The sequence below is a fragment of the Mus pahari genome, chromosome 3 (assembly GCF_900095145.1).
Source record: "Mus pahari chromosome 3, PAHARI_EIJ_v1.1, whole genome shotgun sequence".
NCBI lineage: Eukaryota > Metazoa > Chordata > Mammalia > Rodentia > Muridae > Mus > Mus pahari.
The window spans coordinates 139,419,114-139,441,250 of NC_034592.1; the positions used below are offsets into that span (position 1 = coordinate 139,419,114).

Sequence of the window (22,137 nt, forward strand, 5' to 3'; positions counted from 1 at the left end):
ACACCTGCACACACACACACCTGCACACACACACACCTGCACACACACACCTGCACACACATACACACACACATCTGCACACACACACACACACACACACACACACACACCTGCACACATACACAAACTTACTTTCTTTCTTTCTTTCTTTCTTTCTTTCTTTTTTTCCGTTTTTCAAGACAGGGTTTCTCTGTGTAGCCCTGGCTGTCCTGGAACTTACTCTGTAGCCCTGTAGACCAAGCTGACCTTGGATTCAGAAATTCACTTGCCTCTGCCTCCCAAGTGCTGGGATTAAAGGCGTGTGCCACCACTGCCTGGCTCAAAAATGTTTTAAAAAGAAGGGGCCGGGGGTGTGGCTCAATGGTAGGGCACTTGCCTTACATGTATGAGATCCCAGCACTGGAAGAGGAGAGGGCAAGGGAGGAAAAGGGGGAAATCTAGCAGAAAGATCGGGCCTCAGAATCAACCTCTATCCATAGTAAACGCATACAGGCAGTTTGCTGAGTCAGCAGGCTTAGTCCTAGTTAGGTGAGAATAAATACATTTTTTTTCCTACCTGTAACAGCAAATAGTTGGCTGAGGGAACACAGCCAGGCATTGCTGTGTTTGGTCTATAGAATTCCATTTACATAAAGCTCAAAGACGAATAAAACCAGGAGGTTATCCCAGAGTACAGGGAGATGAACCATGGCTGCCTTGGGGCTGGTCATGTTCTGGTGAGGACAGGGACTGCTCCTTGCAGGACAGTTGTGAAGTTGTGTACATGGGGCTTTGTGTCCTTCTCTGTCATGTGCCTGACTCAGAATATGTCTGTAATAAAAGTAACAGGACCCTCCCTGGCCTGCGGCATCTTACCTGGAAGTCAGAGCCAAGGTCTTTGGACAGCATGATCTCCTTAGCAGGCCCCTGGGAGCCCAAGGCAGGCAGAGCAGGGAAGGGCTCCTGCTGCTCCTTGCCAGAGCTCCCCAAAGCCACATCTGCTTTGCGGGTGAAGGCGTTCAGCTCCTGTTGCAACACACTCAGCCGCACCAGGATGGCGTGGATGAGCTTGGCATCCCTGGGGCCCTCGCTGTTGTCAGGCGCCTCGTGCAGTCGCAAGTCAGCACACTCATTGTCCAGGCACAGGCGGAGGCCGACTGAGAAGCCATTGGCATCAGCCACTAGGACGTCGATGGCCTTGCTGACCAACGCGGCCTGCTCCCTTAGGCCGGGCAGCGCCTCGGCCTCACGGGCCCTGCACAGCCGGGCGGCGTGGGGCTCCAGCGTCTCACCCAGAGGGGCAGGCACGCACTGCGCGGAGTCCCCAGCCTCGGCATCCGTCTCCAGCATGGGGCGTGTGCTCTGGCAGGAGGCCAGGTCACAGCGCTGCAGGTTGGAGAGGAGCACGCGGTTCTCATACTGCAGCTTCTTGACCTTGCCGCTGAGCTCGCCGATCTGCAACTTGGCGGCTGCCAGCTCCTCCTGCGAGGGCTCGCTGAGCACTGAGCAGCTGTCCTCCGACAGAGTCACGTCCAGCTCGTGCTCCGAGCGGTACTTAGCCAGCTCGTTCAGCAGCAACTTGTTCTGGTCCTCCAGTTCGGCTGAGGAGCGCCGCAGCAGTTCAGCCTCCTCTTCCACGAACTGCAGATGGCGCCGCAACTCGGCTAGACTCTCCCCACACTCACCACCCAGAGACGAGAAGGCCAGCCTGGCCTCGGGGCCCCCGCCACCCCCGTGGTCCTTCATGTCGTCCATCTCGGCTCGCAGGCCACGGTTCTCCACCTCCAGCTCCACGATGCGACGGCTCAGCAGGTTGGCCTCCTCCTCCACCAGCTTCAGGTGCACCTTCAGCTCAGTCTCACGGGAGTGTGGAGCATCTGCCAGCTCCTCTGCGGACAGGGCTGCATCCAGGTCCCCATAGAGCGATCGGTACTTGAGCAGCTCCTCCTTCATGCTGTCGTTCTCCTTAGCCAACTTGGTGAGCTTCTTGCACATGAGGGCCGACTCCTCCTTTGCAAAATGCAGCTGGCACTTCAGGTCTGCACTATCCTCCTGCAGCCCAGGGGACGCAGAGACAGGCAGCAACAAGGAAGGTTAGTGTTAGCTTGAACCCAGCCACAGGATTCTGGGGTGCCCTGACTGTCGGAGAACACAGGGGTGAATCAGCTTGGCTCTCAAGGCCTGGAGGCCACAGGATAGAGAGAGCAGGGACATCTTTATTGAGAGCCCCGGGACACACTACCTACAATCTGGAAGTCTGGGAGCAGGTGACATTCAGACATGTGACTATGGCCATTCCTGGTTGAGCTGCCCCATCTATAAAAGTGGACAGAAACATTGTTCTCACCCAATGACTGTCAAATGGGAAACCATTCAAAAGGTGCCTGGTGCCCTGGCTGCTAACAGGATTCTGGCCTGTGTACAACATGGTACTTTTATCCAATTCTTCCAACAACCCACAGAACAAAAAGGCATGAGGAATCAGACTGGAAAGCTGACGTGATTTGTCTCAGTCAGGTGGCAGTCAAGCTGCGGAGGGACTGATTCATAGAATCTATCCGTCCCTATGTTAGGTTATCAACTTGTGGGTCCAGGAGTGTGTAAGGATGGGGTCGGAGTGGGCTAGAAGGAACTAAATGGGGAAGCCAAGAAAATGCATAGGGGAAGGGGGGCAGGAGAGACATTGGGAAGGGACAGGGACCTCTGGGAGACTACTCGGGATACTTGAAGTTGGCCTGGGCATCCAAACTACCAACTGCAGGGAGCACGAGGGCTGCAGAGGTCCTACCTGTGCAGAAGGCTTCTTATCTGTCTTCCCCAGAGACCGGGTTCCTCTTTTCTTCAAGGAATGCTAAAGGGAAAGAAGCAAGCAAACTGAAGGGTCACAAAGATGACCCACATCCAAAGAGGTGTCATAAAGCAGAGTCACAGAGTGTCCCCACTCAGCTTGTATGTGCTAACCATCACCCAGGGCTGAACCAGGGATCCCTGAGCACCTTGCGCGGGACAGACTGACGACAAGTACTGGAAGAAATGACTAGACACCGGCACAGGGGTGCAGTACCCCACTGCACCTATCTGGCCTCTGTGGTCCTGTTGGCTGGAAATCAGAATTTGTGCTCTTGTTTGATGTTTGGGGCTTTTATTCCCCCCAATTATACTACAATTACATCATTTCCTCCCTTCACTTTCTTCCCTCTAACGCTTCTCATGTACCCCTTTCCCTGTTCTCATTCAAATTTATGGTCTTTAAATATCGCTACATATATGTGTGTTCCTAAATATATAAATACACCCTGCTCACTCCAGATGTCACTCATATGATTGTTTCCATGGCTGACGCTTTCATCCGCTCATCAGAGGTTTCCCGGGCAAACCTCAGAGGGTGGAGCACACAGCAGTGAGCTAGACAGATGAGACGCCAAGGATGCTGTGGCATCCTACGTCAGGACCGAAAGCCCTCCAGGCTGAGGACCACTCTTCGTGGTGCTCGCTGGCCAAGGGGATCGCTAACCCTCTCTCTGGGTGGAATACACATCCAAAGACTATCCCAGGCCCCCTTGCCTCCACCCCAAAGGACCACTAGCTCCAGCTGAAGCCATCTATGTGACATGACTCACTCCCTCACAGCCAAAGGGGCTCGTCCCTAAAACTGCACGCAAGTCTCTGCCTCACGGGAAAGTGACATTTCGTAGGACCCTGAACACAGGATGAGGACTAACAAACAAAATACAGGTAGGAAACTAGAAACAGCACAGGAGACTCGATCATTTCTGAAAATGATCGAGAGAGACGAGCAACAGACAAGGATTGAAAAACGCAGAAGTGTTGGAGGGAGGGGGAATCAATGTATTGATTACATGGGTAAACACTGCATGGAACAGGACAGCAAACCATGCTGTGCAGCTCAGGGGCAGAGCACAAAGCCCTGGTTCCCATCCCAGAGACAGACATACAGACAGACAGACAGACAGACAGACAGACAGACACACACACACACACACACACACACACACACACATACGGTAAAAAATGAGTTGGGGGGAAATAGCTGCACTAGGAAAGAGGGTTAGGAATACAAGAAAGAGCATAGAAGTCAGGCCCAGTGAGGCAGGAGAATCATAAATTCAAGGCCCACCTGACGGCGCGACAGATTATAACCTTGTCTCATAATAAAAAGACAAAAGAAAGACTAAGGGATACAGTTCACTGATAGAGCTTGCCCAGTGTGCATGGGACTCAGGGTTCAGAGAAGGAAAAAAACAGAAACAAAAACAAAAACCCAAAAACCGTTTACGGGAGGAAAACAAACAGATCTTAACCCTGAGAAGACACTCAGCCCTTCTCAGGAGACACCCAGAGCAATGCAACTGGGCTGAGCCTCTCACTGACCAGACTGGGCCACCTCACAGTGCATCCTACTGGTGAGGCTCCAGCTAAACAAGAAGGTTCACGCTGCTGGCACGAGTGCAGAACGGCGCAAGCCGCACAGAAGGGAATGTGAGGAAATGCCACAATAATTAGTGCTGAAGTTACATGTTGTTTAAATAAATCATTCACTTCGACGCACGACTCCACTGAACGCTTCCTCCCGAGAGAGGATAATTCACACCAGCAGCGTTAGGTTGCTCTCAACCTTCGGAGTTGAGCTGCCCACTTGGATTTCTGAAAATGCTCCCAGTTGTCTTTAAATACATGCTCACCCCCAACCCTCACCTCTCATTCCCCACCCTTGTAGGCAAGCCACTGACATAACACAAACTCTGCTTAAAATTTATTTGTATTTTATGTGTATGGGTGATTTGCCCCCATGTATCTTTGTGCATCACATGTGTGCAGTGCCTATGGAAGCCAGAAGAGGGCACTAGATCTCCTGGACCTGGAGTTAGAGATGGCTATGAGCTGCCATGTGGTACTGGGAATTGAACTTGGATCCTCTGGAAGAGCAGCCAGGGCTCTTACAGGCTGAGCCATCACTCCATCCCTGCAAGCCCTGTTTTGCTGAAACAGAGGAGGGAAGGAACTTGACCAGAATTCTATAGCAAATACAAAGTCAACCTGAGACCAATTCTTGACATAGCTCTCGATGGAGTTCCAAAGGCTTGGTAGGAGAAAACGCATCTATGATTAGGGCTAGCATTAGTATAGTGATTTTCAACTCACATGCAGAGAATTCCCTGGGGGATTTAAGAAAACACCAATGACCAGGCCACACGTCAAAGATTCTGGAATAATTGGCCTGGGGTATGTCTCAGCCATCGAAGTTTAAAGTAGCTTCCCAGGAAAGCAGGTCAGCTCTATCATGTGTGTAAGTGTGTCCGCACGGGTGCACATGTGTGTGAGCATTTGTGTGTCATGCACAAATGCATGTAGACACTAGAGGACAACCTCAGGTGTGTGTTCAGAACATTTCCATCATTTCATCCTGTTTTTCAGAGTCAGGGTTGTTCATTTGGATTATGTTAGGCTAACTGCTAGGGACCTCACCGAGTCTGGGGGTTGTTGTTGTTGTTGTTGATTTGTTTCTGTTTTGTTGGTGGTGGTTGCTTTTTGGTTTTGGTTGTTTGGTTGATTTCTCATGACAGGGTTTCTCTGTGTAGCCCTGGCCATCCTGGAACTCACTCCATATCATCAGGCTGGCCTTGAACTCAGAAATTCGGCTGTCTCTGCCTGCCAGTGCTGAGATTAGAGGCGAGCACCACCATCACCTGAGGAGTCTGGAGTCTTCACATCTTCTCGGCCCACTCTACGTGAGAACTTTGGGAACTCACATGAGGCAGGAAGGTGGAGATGAGTTTGAATACACCAGGCTACCTAAAGAGGTCTTGGGAAGGGAGCCACAAATCAAGACCTTCACAAGAGCTGTTACACCAGGGTTAAGGGCCCCAGAGGGGAGCTCAGAGGGAGACTACCACAGAGTGACGAGGCGGTGCTCTGGGTCAGACTCAGCCTTAGAGAAATGGGCTTGCCATCACAGGTTGAGTGGTGCCTTGGCTGTGGTGTCAGTTCTGGAGAACCCACACACAGGAATCCATGACTTAGGTGATCACAGCTCCACCAAGGCCCCCTGATCCCAGGAAGAAATAGAAGAGCCTAGGCTATCTAAGGACCCCAAGAGGTTCAAGCTATCACATATGTACCCATGAGATGACATAAAAAGCCAGTAGGAATGACTGGGGATCATGATAGTGACTAACACAAAGCCAGAACACTCTATGAAGAGAAGGAAGTAACCTACAAATAAAGCCTCCAACCCAATATGGCCTCCAGATGAGGAATAGAGGAACAGACTGGGGTGTGTCCACATGATAAAAACTTATTCAGCCAGAAAGGAACAAGGTCCTGATGCCCAGGCAGCATGGTCGCCGTGAAGACACCATGTGGGCCAGGCCATCCTGACATGGCAAGCACTGCTGTGTAACAATTTCCTCCCAGCTTAAAACATTCCAACCTATAGGAAGTTCCTTACACAGGAAGACAACTCAAAATAGATTCAGGAAGTTCCTGAAACTGACCAGATTTACTAGGCTCCTTTTCTACCAGAATAAGTATTAAAAGCTGAGAGTCCTTCTCACATGAAGTGAAACTGAATTCCAAGGATTCTTAGAGGAGGAAAGCTGCACAGAAGACTGTGAGAGTAGATCACCTGCCTAGAAGAGGCTTAGACCAGAGTTGGTAAGAAAGGACACGCTCTAACCTGTTGAGCTGCCTACAGGCTGTGCTGTGTGTTCCAGGTTCCCAGCTTTTGTGAGCTGTCACCTGTGCTGGGGTAAGCCTTAGTGATGCAGCTGTCTGTGAGTCATTTCTGTTCCTGTAAGAAACCTCTCACCCATACTCCTGTAAGTAACTCCCATAAAACCTGTTCTTTCACAACGTTGGACTATGGTGGTATCTGTACTTTGGCTTAGCATGGGATCCCTATCTGAGGTGAACAGATGTATGTGTTGTGTCTCCCCAGTAAAAGTTTTGCCACACAACAGGCACATAGCATCAGGTTTCATTTCTACAAAATGTCCAGGCCATGTAAATTCTCAAAGATGGAAAATATATTACTGATATCCCAGAGCTGGGGGGAGGGGGAGCATTGTAGGGGGGGATGGGAAGAGGCTGCTAATACGTGTGAGGTTTTTTTGTTTGTTTGTTTTTGTTTTTCGAGACAGGGTTTCTCTGTGTAGCCCTGGCTGTCCTGGAACTCACTCTGTAGACCAGGCTGGCCTCGAACTCAGAAATCCGCCTGCCTCTGCCTCCCGAGTGCTGGGATTAAAGGTGTGAACCACCACGCCCAGCCAAAACTTCATTGTTTTGTGTGTGTGTGAGTGTGTGTGTGTGTGTGAGTGTGTGTGTGTGTGTGTGTGAGGGTTTTTTACGGGTGAAACAAAAAGGTCCTGGAATTAGGCAGTAGGGATGGATACACAACTGTACAACCCACTAACTGTGCAGCTTAAAAGGGCAAACTTGGGCCAGCGATATAGCTCAATTGTAGAGCATCTGGCTGGCACGGGTTCAGTTCCCAGCACTGCAAATAAAAAGGACAAAGGCAGACTTCATAGTATGTGAATTACAACTAAATAAAATGTTACTCAGAACCCAAAACTGGATCACTGAGCACAGCAGCACACATCTGTAATTCCAGCACCTGGAAAGAGAAACAGGAAGGATGCCACGAGTTCAAGGCCAGCTTGTCTGCATAGCAAAGTCCAGTCCAACCTGGTGTGCAGTGAGTTCCAGGGGAGCCTGGACTACATAGCAAGCCCCATCGCTGGGTGGTGGTACCACATGCCTTTAATCCTGATACTCAGGAGGCAGAGGCAGAGGCAGAGGCAGAGGCAGAGGCAGAGGCAGAGGCAGAGGCAGAGGCGGGCAGATCTCTGAGTTCGAGGCCAGCCTGCTCTACAGAGTGAGTTCAAGGACAGCCAGGGCTACACAACGAAATCCTATCTCGAAAAACATAAATTAAAACACCCTCCCCCAAGCCAACTCACCAACCAACCAAACTAACAAACAAAAAGCCCAGCAAAGCCATATGTCAGGTACCTAAAGCCACGCCCCTCACGCTGCCCCATCCTCCTCCCCTCCCAGAGGGATCTTTGCCAACTGACATCCCTGGAGCTCATCCTAAACTTTCGGCCCTGTGTTTAAGGCTGAAATAGATAGTGCTATTTGGGGCTTTTTTTCCTTCCTATGCTTATTTGATTCCATGGGTTTTGTTTTGTTTTGTTTGTTTGTTTATTTGTTTTTATAATAAGCACTTAAGACTGAAGAAAACCCCCAAAGCATCTGGCATTTTAAAAGACTATATCTATGCGACATGATCCTGCACATTACAGAAACCCTGTGTGCAACTGAAGCCCATCTTTATTTTTTAAAGACACAGAAAGGCGCATTGTTAAGCACAGAGAAAGACCTAGAAAAACACAAAGCAAACTGTTAACCCCAGGATAGGCAGATGAGCAGGGGGCGGCCTGGGAAGGCTTTCATTATTTTGTATACGTTTAAGCTAGATCTGTCATTTTGAATAAGATTCCTCAGTCACATGGTGAAGATTCAGAGAGCACAAAAGAGGAACAGAGAGAAGCAGGAGGTCCCGGATTCCTGCCCCGGAATTTGCTGGAACCTTCCTCAGGGTCACGCCAGGTATGCGTTTATGGGCTTTTGTGGCAGGATCTTTGCCTCATTAAGTTTATACTGCATTTTTAAATTTAAGGAAGCATTACACATATACATCAAAACTAATGTGTGTGAATTCACAGAAAATCCTATGATAAGTGTGTGTTCACCTCTCAAGTAGGAATTCCAGAGTGGTGGATTGCAGGAACCTCAAAAGGACTCTCCTTGGGGCTTAGAGCATTCTTTAACTGTTGTGAATCTGTGGTGGGCAGGGAAGCACCTAACATACATCTCTATGTTCTCTAAAAAGCCTTTGCAGCAGGCAGGCTAAGGCGGCAACCTCACAGAATGGAAGCAGGCAGAGAGCTCAAAGCCGTGCCCGGAGTCGGGTTGGGGGACCCCACGAGAGCGGTTCCAATCATTCTGCCTTGGACTGGACCCTCTCCCAGTCCATGGAAAGCATCTGGGCTCCTACACTGCCCTGAGCTTAGGAGGGAAACCAAGGCAGGCTCTGCAAGCACAAAGACCACCCTCCCTCTGTTGAGTGGCAGCTGGCCAGGTGACTGAGGGACTGCCTTGTCCCTCAAGAGAGCCAAGGTCTGTCAGAGCCTTTTTCTGGCTCTAGGCCTGTGGATGGTGTACCAGGACACCAGAGAGAAGGAAGCCATAAGGTCCAGAAGGCCCCGTCCCAAAGGCTGATTCCCCTCTCCTCAAGCCACCATTAGCAGCCTGGGTGGTAGCTCTGAGAATCCCTGGCCCAATCCTTCCCAGCCTGGGGTCTGTCTTCCCCAGAAGCCTCCAGGCAGCACCCTAAATTCAGGAGAGAGCTGTCTAAACTCTGTCCCCTCTGTCCCCAACATCGCCTGAGCTTCCTGGCTGCTGACTCAGCAAATGGGGAGGGTGTCCATATATGTCCCACTGAAACCAGACTGCTATGTGCACAGAACTGACCATGAAGGGGAGCTGGGTTAGGGGGGAGCATCTCTAGAGTGAGGCATATTCCTTACACCATGGCCAAAATGCCATGCAGACAAGCCATATAGTCCCCTGGAGAGACTTGGGTGGAGAAAAAAAAATTTAATTTTCAACTGTATAGTGTGTGTATGTATTACGATATACGGGTGTGGTGTATGCACACACACTTGTACACGCATGGAAGCCAAGATGTCCAGTGTCCTGCTTTGTGTCCTTGCTCCTTTGAGACAAGGTTTCCCATGCAGCCTGGAGGTGAGCAGACCCGAGCCGTCCTCCCGTTCCTCGGTGATGGAGTTACAGGTCTGCCTGGGATCATGCCCAGCTTCTTATGTGGGCTGCAAAGATCAGAACTGAGGTCATCATGCTTAGTCAGCAAGGTCTCTGAGCATTACAGTCACCCCAAAGCCAGCAAAAATAAGCTTAGACGCAACAGATTTCAGCGTAGCTGTTCCTTCCACGTACAGCTGCCAGCTCTGTGGGGAGAGCCCCTGTGCGAGGGAGGCAGCAAAGGCTTCTCCAGGCCTACAGCCAGTGGCTGGTTGAGATGGTAACGATAATGGTACATACTGTATTTAGCAAGCGCCTATTCTATGCTGAGCACTTCCCAGCCTGCCTCATTTAATCTTCACAAACACCCCCAGCTGATTTTCCCTTTCTGTAAACAGAGCAAGTGAGCACTGAGCTGCTGTGCCATCTGCCCGAGGTGGCAGTCTCTCTCAAGGAACCAGCAAAGCCAAGATTCCGTCCCCAGGTCTACGTGGCTCCTTGGCTGGGTTCGCTCTGCAGCTCACACACTGGAGCCAGAACACACTGCACAGCAGGAGAACCAGGCTGAACCCCAAGTGGCTGGAGGTGCTCGTCCCACCCATCAAGGAGGAAATCCAGATGAGGAATCAGAGATGCAGACTCTGGAAAGCCCCTTGATGAGTCCGGAGCGGAGCGGCAACTCTGTTAGGAGTGAGTGTGAGTGTGGGAGACCCAGGCCCCGGGGTTTGAATCCCTTACTTATCTTTTCCCTGGTCTCATCCATAGACAATTCTACTCCTGTGTACATACCCCAAAAAAAAACACATACAAAATCACAAAAACTTGAACATGTCCACCACAGCATTATTTATGACAGCAGAAAAGCAGAAGCCACCCAAATATCTATCAAATATAAAGCACTTTACCCACACAATGGAGCATTACCCAGCCATGAAAAAAACCTGAGGTCCTTCAACATGGATGTCCAAACTCTGAAAGCTTTGTTCTAAGTAGTAATGCCCACCACCAATGATCACACATTGCTTGATTCCATTTTAATGCAGTCTCCTGATTGGAGAAATCATTAGAGACAGAAAACAGGCCAGCAGTTGCCAGGGGCTACGGGGAGGGGCGTGGAGAGTGACTGCTAATAGGTGTGGGGTTACTTACAAAAGGGAGCTTTCTGGAATTTGGTCATGCTGATGACAGCCCCCAATCTATGAAACTGAACTGTAAAATGGTTTATTCTGTGATCACTGAGTTAAAAGTTGCGATTTTAAAATGTCCAAGGAGTAATACCTACAAAGCAGGGACAATGGAGGGTTAAACGGCGTGACAGCACATGGGCAAGACTGGGAGCAGTGCCTGGTACAGGGTAAGCACCCAGACACAGGGGCTGTGTTAGGATGAATCACACTCTCACACTGGCTCTCTGCCTGCAGACAAGGGAGATGATGGTGGGGATGAAGGGGCAGCTGCCATTAGATTCTGGAGTGGCAGCCCAGCTGGGCCACGGTGGTGCCACGGCAGACAGCAGTGAGGACATGCCACCTCTTCCCTTCTGTCTCCCCAGGAGCCGTCTCCACGGCAACAGCATCAGCTCAGGGCAGGGGCTCCCATTCCCAGCTGGGTGACAGCGTCACCTCATCAACCTGTCAGGATGGAAAAGGCAGATCCCAAGGATAAGACTGTAGCTCTGGCAGAAGTGCTGGGGGACCCTTGTCTCCATAGTAACCATGACTGGAAGGAGTGGGAGGAGGAGAGGGCAAACAGCAAATAAACAGGCTCTGGAGCCAGCACCAAGCACCGGGAGGCTCCATCAGGCTTCAGGCATCTGTTTTCCCAGGAGCGAGAACCAGTGTCTTCAGCACCTACTCGGTGTCAGGGTCCATTCTGGGCTCTTTACATGAAACCATCAAATCTACATTTAAAGGTCCACAAAGAAGCGTGGTGAGACAAGTCAGTGAGCAAAGGCGCCAGCCACCAACCCTGGTGACCTGAGTTGGATCCCTGGGATCCAGGGTGTGGAAGAAGAGAACCAGCTGCTTCAAGTCCTCTGACCTCCACATGCCTACAGTGGAGCTCATATGCAGTCAGAGACAGACAGACAGACAGACAGACAGACAGACAGACAGACGCACGCACGCACACATGCATGCACGCACGCACACACATGAAATAAAGTTTTCAAGTGTTGTAACAATTTTAATCCCACGAGTAATCCCTGAGGAAATCACGGGGTTTGTTGTTTGTTGTTTGTTGTCGGAAGACAGCGTCTTGCTATGCTATCCCAGCAGCTTTTAGCCGTCAGCCACCTTCTCCCCTGGGCTTCCCTGTAATGGGGCTGTAGAAGTTCTCATCACGGCCTGCGTAAGGCCTTTCTCTTGGGCACTGTCTCACGTAGCCCAGGCTTTCCACACATTTATGTAGCCAAGGATGACCCCGTGCTTCTACCGTAGGTCATGTCTCTATCTCCTGGGTGCCGGGGTTACAGATGTGTGGAGCCATGCCCATTTTATTGGGAACTGCGTATTGAATCCAGACGCTCACTCATCCTAGGCTAGCGCTCTACCATCTGAGCTACAGTGCCAAATCCACTTTTATTTTATTCTTTGGTTTTTGAGAAAGTCTTACATTGTACCCCAGGTTGGCCTCAAATCACAGAGCCCAGTTGGCTCTGCCTCTCAACTACTGGGACTGTACATTCTTCTTATTTAACCGCCAGGGACCAGAGAGATGGCTCCACAGGTAGGAACACTTGCCACTCTTACGGAGGACTAGCTTTCGTCCCAGCTTCCTCACTGAGCAGCTTACAAACACGATAGTTCAAGTCCCAGGGATTCCAATGCCATCTTCTGGCCTCTGCAGACACTGGGACACATGTGGTGCACAGTCAAACAAGCAGGCACACACATATACCCCCCCAACACACACATACATACACACACACACACACACACACACACACAGACAGACACATTCTGCAGCTCAGGCAGGCCTAGCACCTCCCCTTCAACCACCAGGCCTAGTTTGTTTGTTTCTTCCTTCCTTCCTTCCTTCCTTCCTTCCTTCCTTTCTTTCTTTCTTTCTTTCTTTCTTTCTTTCTTTTTTGAGACAGGGTTTCTCTGTGTAGCCCTGGCTGTCCCGGAACTCACTTTGTAGACCAGGCTGGCCTTGAACTCAGAAATCTGCCTGGCTCTGCCTCCCAAGTGCTGGGATCAAAGGTGTGCGAGCCAGACCTTTTTTAAAAGACAGGGTTTCACAGACCCCAGGATGGCCTTAAACTCACTCTGCAGCTAAGATGACCTGAATTCCTAAGTCTCTTGCTTTTGCCTCCCAGGTGTTGGGACAGTAGGTAGCAACAACACCTGAAATCTGCCTCCAAACCCTTTCATCACCCCAAACTGAAACTCTATTCCCACCCCCAGTGAGCCTCGCTCCCTCCTCCCCCACCCAGTAGCTCTGCTCCCCTGTCTTTTTTTTTTTTTTCTTTTTTTCTTTTTTTTCTGCTCCCCTGTCTTATCAATCTACTCTGGGGAATTTCAGATAAAGGGAACTCTACAATATTGACCCTTTGCTTTCCAGCCCTAAGGCTTGAACCCAGGGCCTCCCACGTGCCAGGCACATGCTCTACCACTGGGCTGCATTCCACAGACTTCTTAGGGATCCAAAACAGCATCTTAAGCTGCTACTATTTGCATACTGACATCACAGAGGAAGAAGCCAGGACTTGGAGGGGGAAGTGACTGCAGACACATCTCTGCTGAGGAAAGGTTGGGGCAAACTCAACAAGCTGCAGCCGAGTGCCTCAGTTTCCCTACCTGTGCAAGAAGAATGGGCTTTGTAGTGCCCCTCCTTTTCGCCATCAGAGATGAAAGCGACAAGGCTGTGTGTGATGGTAGCCAGTGCATAGGCAGCCCGAAGCCAGCAGGAAGCCTCCCACCCAGCACCACAGCTTGGTGCACTCCACAGGAGCCCACAGGGCACCTCCTCCCCTCTCCACCCTACATGGCACTGGCCCATAGCACCAACGTGCCTCGTGGGAAGGACAGCCAAAGGACTGCCCTGCCCTGGGGACTGTGATGTCTCAGTCCTGAACATCTGGTATGCTGGGCCTCTTGGGAAGCAGGTGGGTGCCCCAGAAGAATGTGCAGCCCGGGACACCTCAGGAGCAGCCAACCAGCTATGCCACCTAGTGTTTGGACTGCCGACCCCACCAGGAATCAGGAGTTACCCAGGCTTTAAGCATCCCCCCCGCCGCCCCCCCAGGCTGATGGCTTTCCACTGTGAAGTTCCCTGTGCCCTGCATGACCTTGAGAATCTGCCTCACTCTTCCTGACCGGATGCTGCTCGCTCGGCCACGGAATGTCCACAGCTTTGTTGGGCCTCTTCGGAGGTTTCTGAGATAAACTGTCCTTATGTGAGCCTAACACACAGCTGGAGAAGGTTACAGTAGGAGGAGGGGCTAACATCACCATGACTGGGGACATGGGGTCTGGAAGTCACATTCAGAGACAAAAGTGGGAGGCTCAAGCTTAGCACCCTTCTTCTTCTTCTTTTTTTGGTTTTTGAGACAGGGTTTCTCTGTGTAGCCCTGGCTGTCCTGGAACTCACTCTGTAGACCAGGCTGGCCTCAAACTCAGAAATCCGCCTCCTCTGCCTCCCAAGTGCTGGGATTAAAGGCGTGTGCCACCACACCCAGCCCTAGCATCCTTCTTAAACCAAGTAGCCACAGCACACTAGTCCCTAAAGCCACACAAGCCACTCAGTGTCCCTGTCGGTGACCAGGGAACAACTGCCAAGCCTTATAGACAAGGAAACTGAGGCACAGGGCCAGGCCCATGCTGGGCATTGCTGAACATAGCCTCAGTTAGTCCCAGAGAGAGTAACCAGGGTTGAATACAGATTAGGTGCTCAGCAAATGCTGGAAGGATGGATGGAGAAACAGCGGTGTCAAGGCACAAGGGTGCCCGTCTCAGTCCACGAGCAACCAGGCAGGGATATGCATCGCACCGGCCCCAGCTGGGCTGCCGCCCTCACCTCTCTGGGACGATCCAGCTCCGTCTGCAGCACCTGCTTGGCCAGCTCCGTCTCAATGAGCCTCTGTCGAAGCCCCTCGTTCTCCTCTTCCAGCCTCATCCGCTTCTTCTCCACCACCTCGAGCTCCTTGTGAAGCCGCATGGAGATGTCCTTAGAGACCTGAGCCAGGGTGGGGAGAGATGGGGGGAGCATGGTCAAGCCCCAGGAGGACACACCTCAAGTCTCCGTGAGCATCTCTCCTCAGTTACAGAGTCACCTTCTCACCCTCATTCAGCAGAGAGGTCTAAAGTCTCCCTGAGAGCCATGAATCTCGGGAATAACAGATCCAAACCAAGGCACTCCAGCTCCCAATATGTTGCCCCCTCCCCCCAAAGCTGTGATGATCTTGTTTGGTTCTCTTTTTTTTTTTTTTTTTCTTTTTAATTTTATTTATTGTACGAGTGCTCTGCTGCATATATATTTGTCTGCCTGAAGAGGGCATCAGACTTCCCTAAAGATAGTTGTGAGCCACCATGCAGTTGCTGGGAATTGAACTCAGGACCTTTGGGAATAGCAGTGGCTCTTAACCACTGAGCCATCTCACCAACCCCTCTGGTTTAGTTCTTCTTCTTTTTTTTTTTTTTTAATATTTATTTATTATTATACATAAGTACATTGTAGCTGTCTTCAGACACGCCAGAAGAGGGCGTCAGATCTCATTATGGGTGGTTGTGAGCCACCATGTGGTCTCTGGGATTTGAACTCGGGACCTTCATAAGAGCAGTCAGTGGTCCTACCGGCTGAACCATCTCACCAGCCCTCTGGTTTAGTTCTTAAAGGTGCCTTTATGTTCAGCCAGAGCTGTGCTGGAGTCCAAACCCAGCCTTGCTTCTCTCTGGCAATCACTCTACATCTAAGCAATACTCCAAACCCTGCCTTCACAAGGGCCGGAAAGGGAAGAGAACTGGTTTGGAAGCCCAGCACAAAACAGGCAGTGTGTGCTCCTTGGCAAGTCATTTCCTGGCCTTGTGCCTCAGTGTTCCTGACATATAAAATGGGCACAATCTCAGGGCCGACAGCAGGATCATATCAGCTATTGCTTACAAGGTCTTCCCCCAGTGCCTGCCACAGTGAGTGTCTGGTGACTTGTGGCTGCTGCTCCCCGGAACCGAGGTCCAGAGACAGGCATGATTTTCTAGAGGTCACAGTGACCCTGAGGCCGGTTCTCGGATAAAGAACATGCTAGAATGACAAAGGCTGGGCTAGTGTCCAAGCTGTCCCTTAGATGCAGCTCACAGAACAGCAGTCTCCAATCCCAGGTCCAGACTCAGCAGGAAAAGCACCCCAAGATCTAGAGGACCCCCTCAGTCCTGGCCCTGTTGCTGGGCATGGGCAAGCAGGGCAAGGGGGCTGAGGTGGGGTGAAGGAAGCCCTCCAGAGCAGGGATATGCAAATAGGTGCCACTCCCCGAGTAGGCTGGGTCCTGCTAACACCTACCCACTAAATGCTAGGCTTTACAGAAGGTCAGAGCAGAAGTGTTTTTCTCAGGGTCACATACAGTGGGCATGACTGGGCTGGGCTAGGACTCCCTGGGGTTTGGAGGAGCCAGCATAGCCAGAGCCCCCCAAGGATTCCGAAAGCCTTGTCGGCCAGACCTGTGTGGCACAGACAACCCAGCACCCAAGGCTGCCAATATCGGAAATGACCACGTTTCTCCTCCCTCTGGAAGGGAAGAGGCTCTCCCTGGCTCTGCCCTCTGCCTGGGCCCAAACCCAACTCAGCACAGACCCCTTTGGCAACGTGCAGGGAAGGCCAGGAAAAATAACAGTTGGAAGGAAACTGGGCACAGCTCTCCTCTCTCCTCAGCCCACTGGCCCTCCAGCCTGGAGCTCTCTGAGGACGCCAGGCAGAGGCCCACAAGCCTCCCCTGTGGCCACTGCGGGCCACGAAGCTTTCCCCACTCTTCAATAGCAGAGATTTTGCAGAGAAGAAAACTCGATTCAAACCCAGTGCCAGAACCCTGAACATCTGGAGCCTGCGTCTGGTCAGCAGTACACGGGTGGATATACTGTTCCTGCGGCTGCAAGGGGGAGCAAATGCCATCGTGGGTTTGAGTGGTGGCTGGAATCCAGAGGTGCTCAAAGAATACAAGGCTTCTTATTTACTATTATTTTTAAATATTTCAGTCTATTTAGTGTGTTACAAAAGTTGCATTGATTTCACAGTTTCTTGACCTGTTTTTGATTGTGTAAAATATTTAAGGGTTCGCTGGGCAGCTCGGAGACACAAGGTCAAGGAGCCATCCACACAAGGATTTTGACTTTTAGGCTGTGCTGGGAATGGTGAGACTTTTGCACACACTAGGCAAGTACTCTCCCTCTCAACTACATCTCCAGGGACACAAAAAAAGTTTTCCTCCCCAGGAGAGACTTGAGCTTGCTACTTACTAGTCAGGGCTGGCCTTGAACTTCTGATCCTGTCTCTGCCTCCCAAGCCCTGTGCTAATCCTATGCCACCTTGCTTAGTCTATGCAGAACTGAAGACCAACCTCAGGGCTTCGTGCCTGCTAAGCAAGCACTCTGTCAGCTGAGCCACAAAAGTGTTGTTGTCGTCATCATTGTTCTTGTTGTTGTTTTAATGCATTCCTACTGCTTTGCCTCTTTGTATTGGTTTTAGCCATGTTGGCCCAGGCTTAAGGCTATAGTTCCCGATTTTGGGCTACTAGGTCATTCAGGAAGCCCTGTCCTCACCAACATTCCATTCATTCATTCATTCATTCATTCATCTCATCTTGCCTTGGTACTGGGGTAGAAGTGGTGAGCCACAGAGTCTAGGGCCACGCCTATCTGGATCATTTATATTTGTGTTCCAGCAGCAGCTCGAGGCTCACCACACACTGAATGCCTAGTAAATGCTTGTTGGATGAACAAACAAATCAAGACCCTGCACATGAAAAAGGAGAAGAGGCTGGCGAAATACATGTGGGAGCTGAACCTGCCCTAGCAAGGTGGCTTGCACTCTCCTCCACAGCCCCCGCCCCACTGTCTGAAGAGGGTCACTGGGGCCAAGGGTCATCTCCCAAACATGCTTCCATCAGGGTAGCAAGTGCTCTGTCTCCACCATGGCGAGTTCCTGGATCCTCTCCCTTCTCCATGAATCCCCCTGTCCACAGGGCCACATGTTAAGGAAGCACCCATCCCCTGGGAAGCTGCAGCCTTCCAAACAGAAGAGCCCACAAGCTTAGGTCCCTGAATCTAGTGCCTTGAAGCCTCCATTAGAGTCAGGAAGGAAAGGGTACCACCGCCCATGTCCAGGTCCAGATTTCCAGTGGTTCCAGGGCCCTGGGCTCTCACAGGTCACTTATAGAATCAGTGAGGTCCTCCCCAGGCTACAACCACAGGCTTTTCTCACCCTCAGGACATATTTCATGACAGCTTTGAATCCCAAAAAGGAAAGGACAGTTGCCCAAGGTCACATGACTAGGAAGGTAGCAAGCATGGGTCAACTCAAGCTGATGATGCCGTAGAAGGGCAAGTTAGAAGGAATACAATGATTAATAATGGCCTGTCGACAGCAAGTCCCAACACAGCTTTCTATGTCCAAAGTGCCTGTCTCATTGAGCCCCGAAGTTATAACCAAAGGAGAGGTCACAGAAAGAGAGAGAGGAGAGGCAGCCTTAGACACACAGCAAATGCTTAAAGCACAAACAAATGTGCTCAACCATGAGGTCACTATTCACAGTGCTGGTTCCTGCCAAAGGCCAGCAGTAGCGGTGGCCCCCAGCTCCTGGGTAGATCAGCCTCTGGGCTCGGAACCTGGGATCACAATATGTCCCTGTGGCTCTGTTCTTCAAGGAGAGAGATGGAAATCATAAGCAGTACCCCAGGCCAGGCAAGCATCCTGAGGCATGTGTGACCAAACTCAAAGATCACATGATGGGTGTGTCACGCCATTTGACAGAGGGAAAACTGAGGCTCTAAGGAGGAGCGATGTAGGTCACCCAGGACACAGAGCCAAGGCCAGAGCATCCTTATATAAGGATAGGGTACATATTACTGACATGTTCTGGGGCTTTCTACAAGAAAAGCAGTGGATCCCAGAGTCCCCCAGCCATGGCCCCCTCCCATCACGTGCTCCACTGATTGGTGCCACATCTACCACACAGGACTCTATTCTGTAATTTCATTTTATATTCATAAAAGTCTCTATAGGGGGCTGGAGAGATGGCTCAGCGGTTAAGAGCACTGGCTGCTCTACCAGAGATCCTGAGTTCAATTCCCAGTGACCACATGGTAGCTCACAACCATCTGTAATGACATCTAGTGCCTCTTCTGGTGTTGAGGCATATATATAACAGATCGCTACAGACATAGTAAATAGTAAATAAAGGTTTTGTTGTTGTTTGTTTTTTAAGTCTCTATAGGATACTAAACTTATCTCCATGTTCCACAGTGGAAATAGGATCAGAGATTGAAACAGCTTACCGAAGTCCACATGGCCACAAAGTGGCCTCATGCTAGCAGTCACCCTGCTGAGGGTCGGAGATCTTGTTAACTGTGTGGACCAGCAAAAGGAGCCTGGGAGGGTTGCTCTGGGGTGGCGGCTGGGCAATCTCACTAATAACATACCAGCTCAATAAAACCACGGAGCTCAAAAGCTCTACAGGGCACGGGGCCAAGGAGCCTGCTGAGCAGGCGAGGAATCCCTAGGCATACCCCCCGCCCCCAGTCCCTCTCCACCTGGTTGCCTCAGCCTGCCTAGGGGAAGCCAGGGAAGTCAGTATTCTGAAGACCTCCATAATTGCCTCTAACATCCCCAGCACACTGGGAGGAAGGGTGATGGCAAAGCCGTGCGGCCAGCTAAGGCAGAGCCAGAACATGAGCTCAGCGTTGCAGCTGCGAGGGTGGGCAGGAGCAGCGCGGACATGCTGATTGGCTCGTTCAAATCCCAACAGAAGGGGCCCCCTTCCCCTCCTCCTGGAGGGCTGAGCCCCACCCCCACCCCAGCTGCTCTGGCTCCGCCCACCAGCCTGCTCCCCACCCTCTCTTCTCGGTCTACTTGTCTAGGGTCCCTCCCAGATTCAAAGACCAGGGCCCAACCGCAGATTCGCCTGAACGGCTCGCTCCGCTCTTTCCTTCCCTGCTCAGTCTCCTACGGATGAGGGAACCCGAGAGTTGTTGGATCTTTTTGTTTTTAAATCGTGTTTTGTTTATGTTTTTTGGATAACAAGAGCTTAGTGTGCAGTCAAGAAAACTGGCGCCACACAGGCACATAGGCTTGCATGGGGTCGCAGCCTTCCTAAATCCACACTGGTTACAGAATGAAGAGCGTCCTTTCTGAATGCCCTGCAGGGCTGGATTCTCAGGGCTTTCCAGCAGCAGGTGTGTGGCTGGCTCAGCACCTGTCTGTCCTGGGGGGAGGGGGGGCCTTGGGAGTCCTGGATCGTCACCAGGCTCCCGCCCTCTTCTCCCTTGGGCTACCTGCAGAACTGCTGGGCTCCTCCCACTTCTGTACTGGTCGCCGCACACTGGGTTCCCTGTTCACACTGGGCTGAGTTTTGAGAGCGGAGGCTGGCTCAGGGTCCCCACATTTTGGGGGCTTACAGAAGACTGGCAGTGGGGACTTCTCCATCCCCAACCTGTCTGAGTGGCGCCATTCCCGCTTGCTCCTTTGGCAGAGAGGAGCAGCAGGGTCCAGCAGTGAGGTCTGAGAGGTGGATGAGCCTGACGTCTTGACCCTGGATAGATGCTTCTCTCCTCTGAGCCCCAGCACCCTCCTCCAGAAAACGGATTCAGTAATAATAGCGAGTCACTGTCGGTCCCTCTGGTGTCTTAGCCAGGGTTTCAATATTCTGGATTGTATGTTTTTATACCCATTTTGCAGATAAGTTAATTGAAACACATAAGACTTGATTAAAACCCCAAAGCCCAGGTATACTGGAGCCCAGCTCTGAACCATCCTGGTTCAGCTGCAGTCCTACCATAAGAAGTCTGTGGACCTGAGCAGGGACCGTAAGTAGAGCCTACTTGAGGCCAACGCCATGTACAAAGCAGACACACAAGAAACGGTCTCTTGCTGCTTCAGGAGGGTTCTTGTCATACCATTTTCTGGATATCCTACTTAGAGGACCTGTTGAAGATGGAAAAACTGAGGCCCAGAGAAGCAGGATAATTTGCTCAAAGCAAGCAGTAAGCCACAGGCCTAACCTGGATCCCCAATGGGGTTTATGATCCAACCACCCAACAAGGGCACCTGTGAAGGTCAGCAGTGACCCCAGACTGACCTTGACGTCCTGTTCCAGACCTCGGATGAGTTCCCCATCAACCTGGCCTGTCTGGGCAGCGCGGAGGCTGCGGCGCTCAGCTTTACGCAGTCGGTACTGCAGGATGCGACAGGTCTTGCTGGCTTGGTCCAGCTGCTGCCGTAACTCCTGCAGCTGATACACGTCTTCCTCCATGTAGACATCCCGCATCTCCAGCATCTCAGCCCGTAGCTCCTCAATCTCATCCTGCCGGGTGAAAAGAAACGGTCAGACCCACAGATGCCACGGCAGTAGCCAGGGTGCCTGAATGCTGGCCACACTCAGAAAGCCAACCTGGCGGGTCTGGGGTTACAGGCTGAACACCACCACTCAAAGACAGCCACAGCTAAATTCAGGGGATCCTAAATATATGCCTTCCACGGCAAAGGGGGCTTTGCAAATGAGACTAAGAGAAGGGTCTCTAGACAGGAGTATTATTCTTGATGATCTGGGTGGGCCATGAGAGGGAAGCTAGTGGGAGCGAGCAATGTGAGGGAGAAATAGAGGAAAGACTGACAGGCTATGCAGGTAGAGAAGGGGCCACCAGCCAGGGAGTGCAGGTAGCCTCCACAGTGTGAACTGTCCACAAGGGGCGAAAGGCCTAGGACAGGGTGCTGTTTGTAACAGAACACTCAGCAGACATTCAACCCACCAGGACCTGAGTCTCAAAGACCTGGAAGATAATCTACAGCCGCACCACTCTTATGATTTGGCTCTTAAAGTCCCCCAAAGTCACTTGCTATGGGCTGAATATTCCTCATGGTTATACTGGGAAGCAGTGGACCATTTCCAGGAGGCGAGGGAGAGACATCTTTGGAGAGGGCCCTTGAAAAGCCCTTAATACCCTGTGCCTTGCTTTCCTGGTCACCACGAGGGGAACAGCCTCCTGGTTGGTCAAGCTTTCCCTGCCTTGATGGCTCTGTGTCACAGGAGGCGCGAAATGATCTTGAACAGAGGCTTCCAAAAGCATGGAAAACACAGCCTTCCTTCTCTTGTCATAGCCACTAGGG

At 51.3% G+C, this 22,137-nt stretch overlaps 1 protein-coding gene across 1 annotated transcript in view; it reads right to left on the minus strand.

The window, feature by feature from the left end:
• Positions 1–22,137, minus strand: part of Soga1 (suppressor of glucose, autophagy associated 1) — a 71,093-nt gene that overhangs the window by 30,629 nt on the left and 18,327 nt on the right. The window contains exons 2-5 of the mRNA XM_021192187.2: positions 21,110–21,334; positions 14,848–15,006; positions 2,768–2,830; positions 856–2,031 (exon numbers count right to left, since the gene is read on the minus strand). Coding sequence (XP_021047846.1) covers positions 856–2,031; positions 2,768–2,830; positions 14,848–15,006; positions 21,110–21,334 — 1,623 coding nt within the window. The remainder of the gene's footprint in view (positions 1–855; positions 2,032–2,767; positions 2,831–14,847; positions 15,007–21,109; positions 21,335–22,137) is intronic.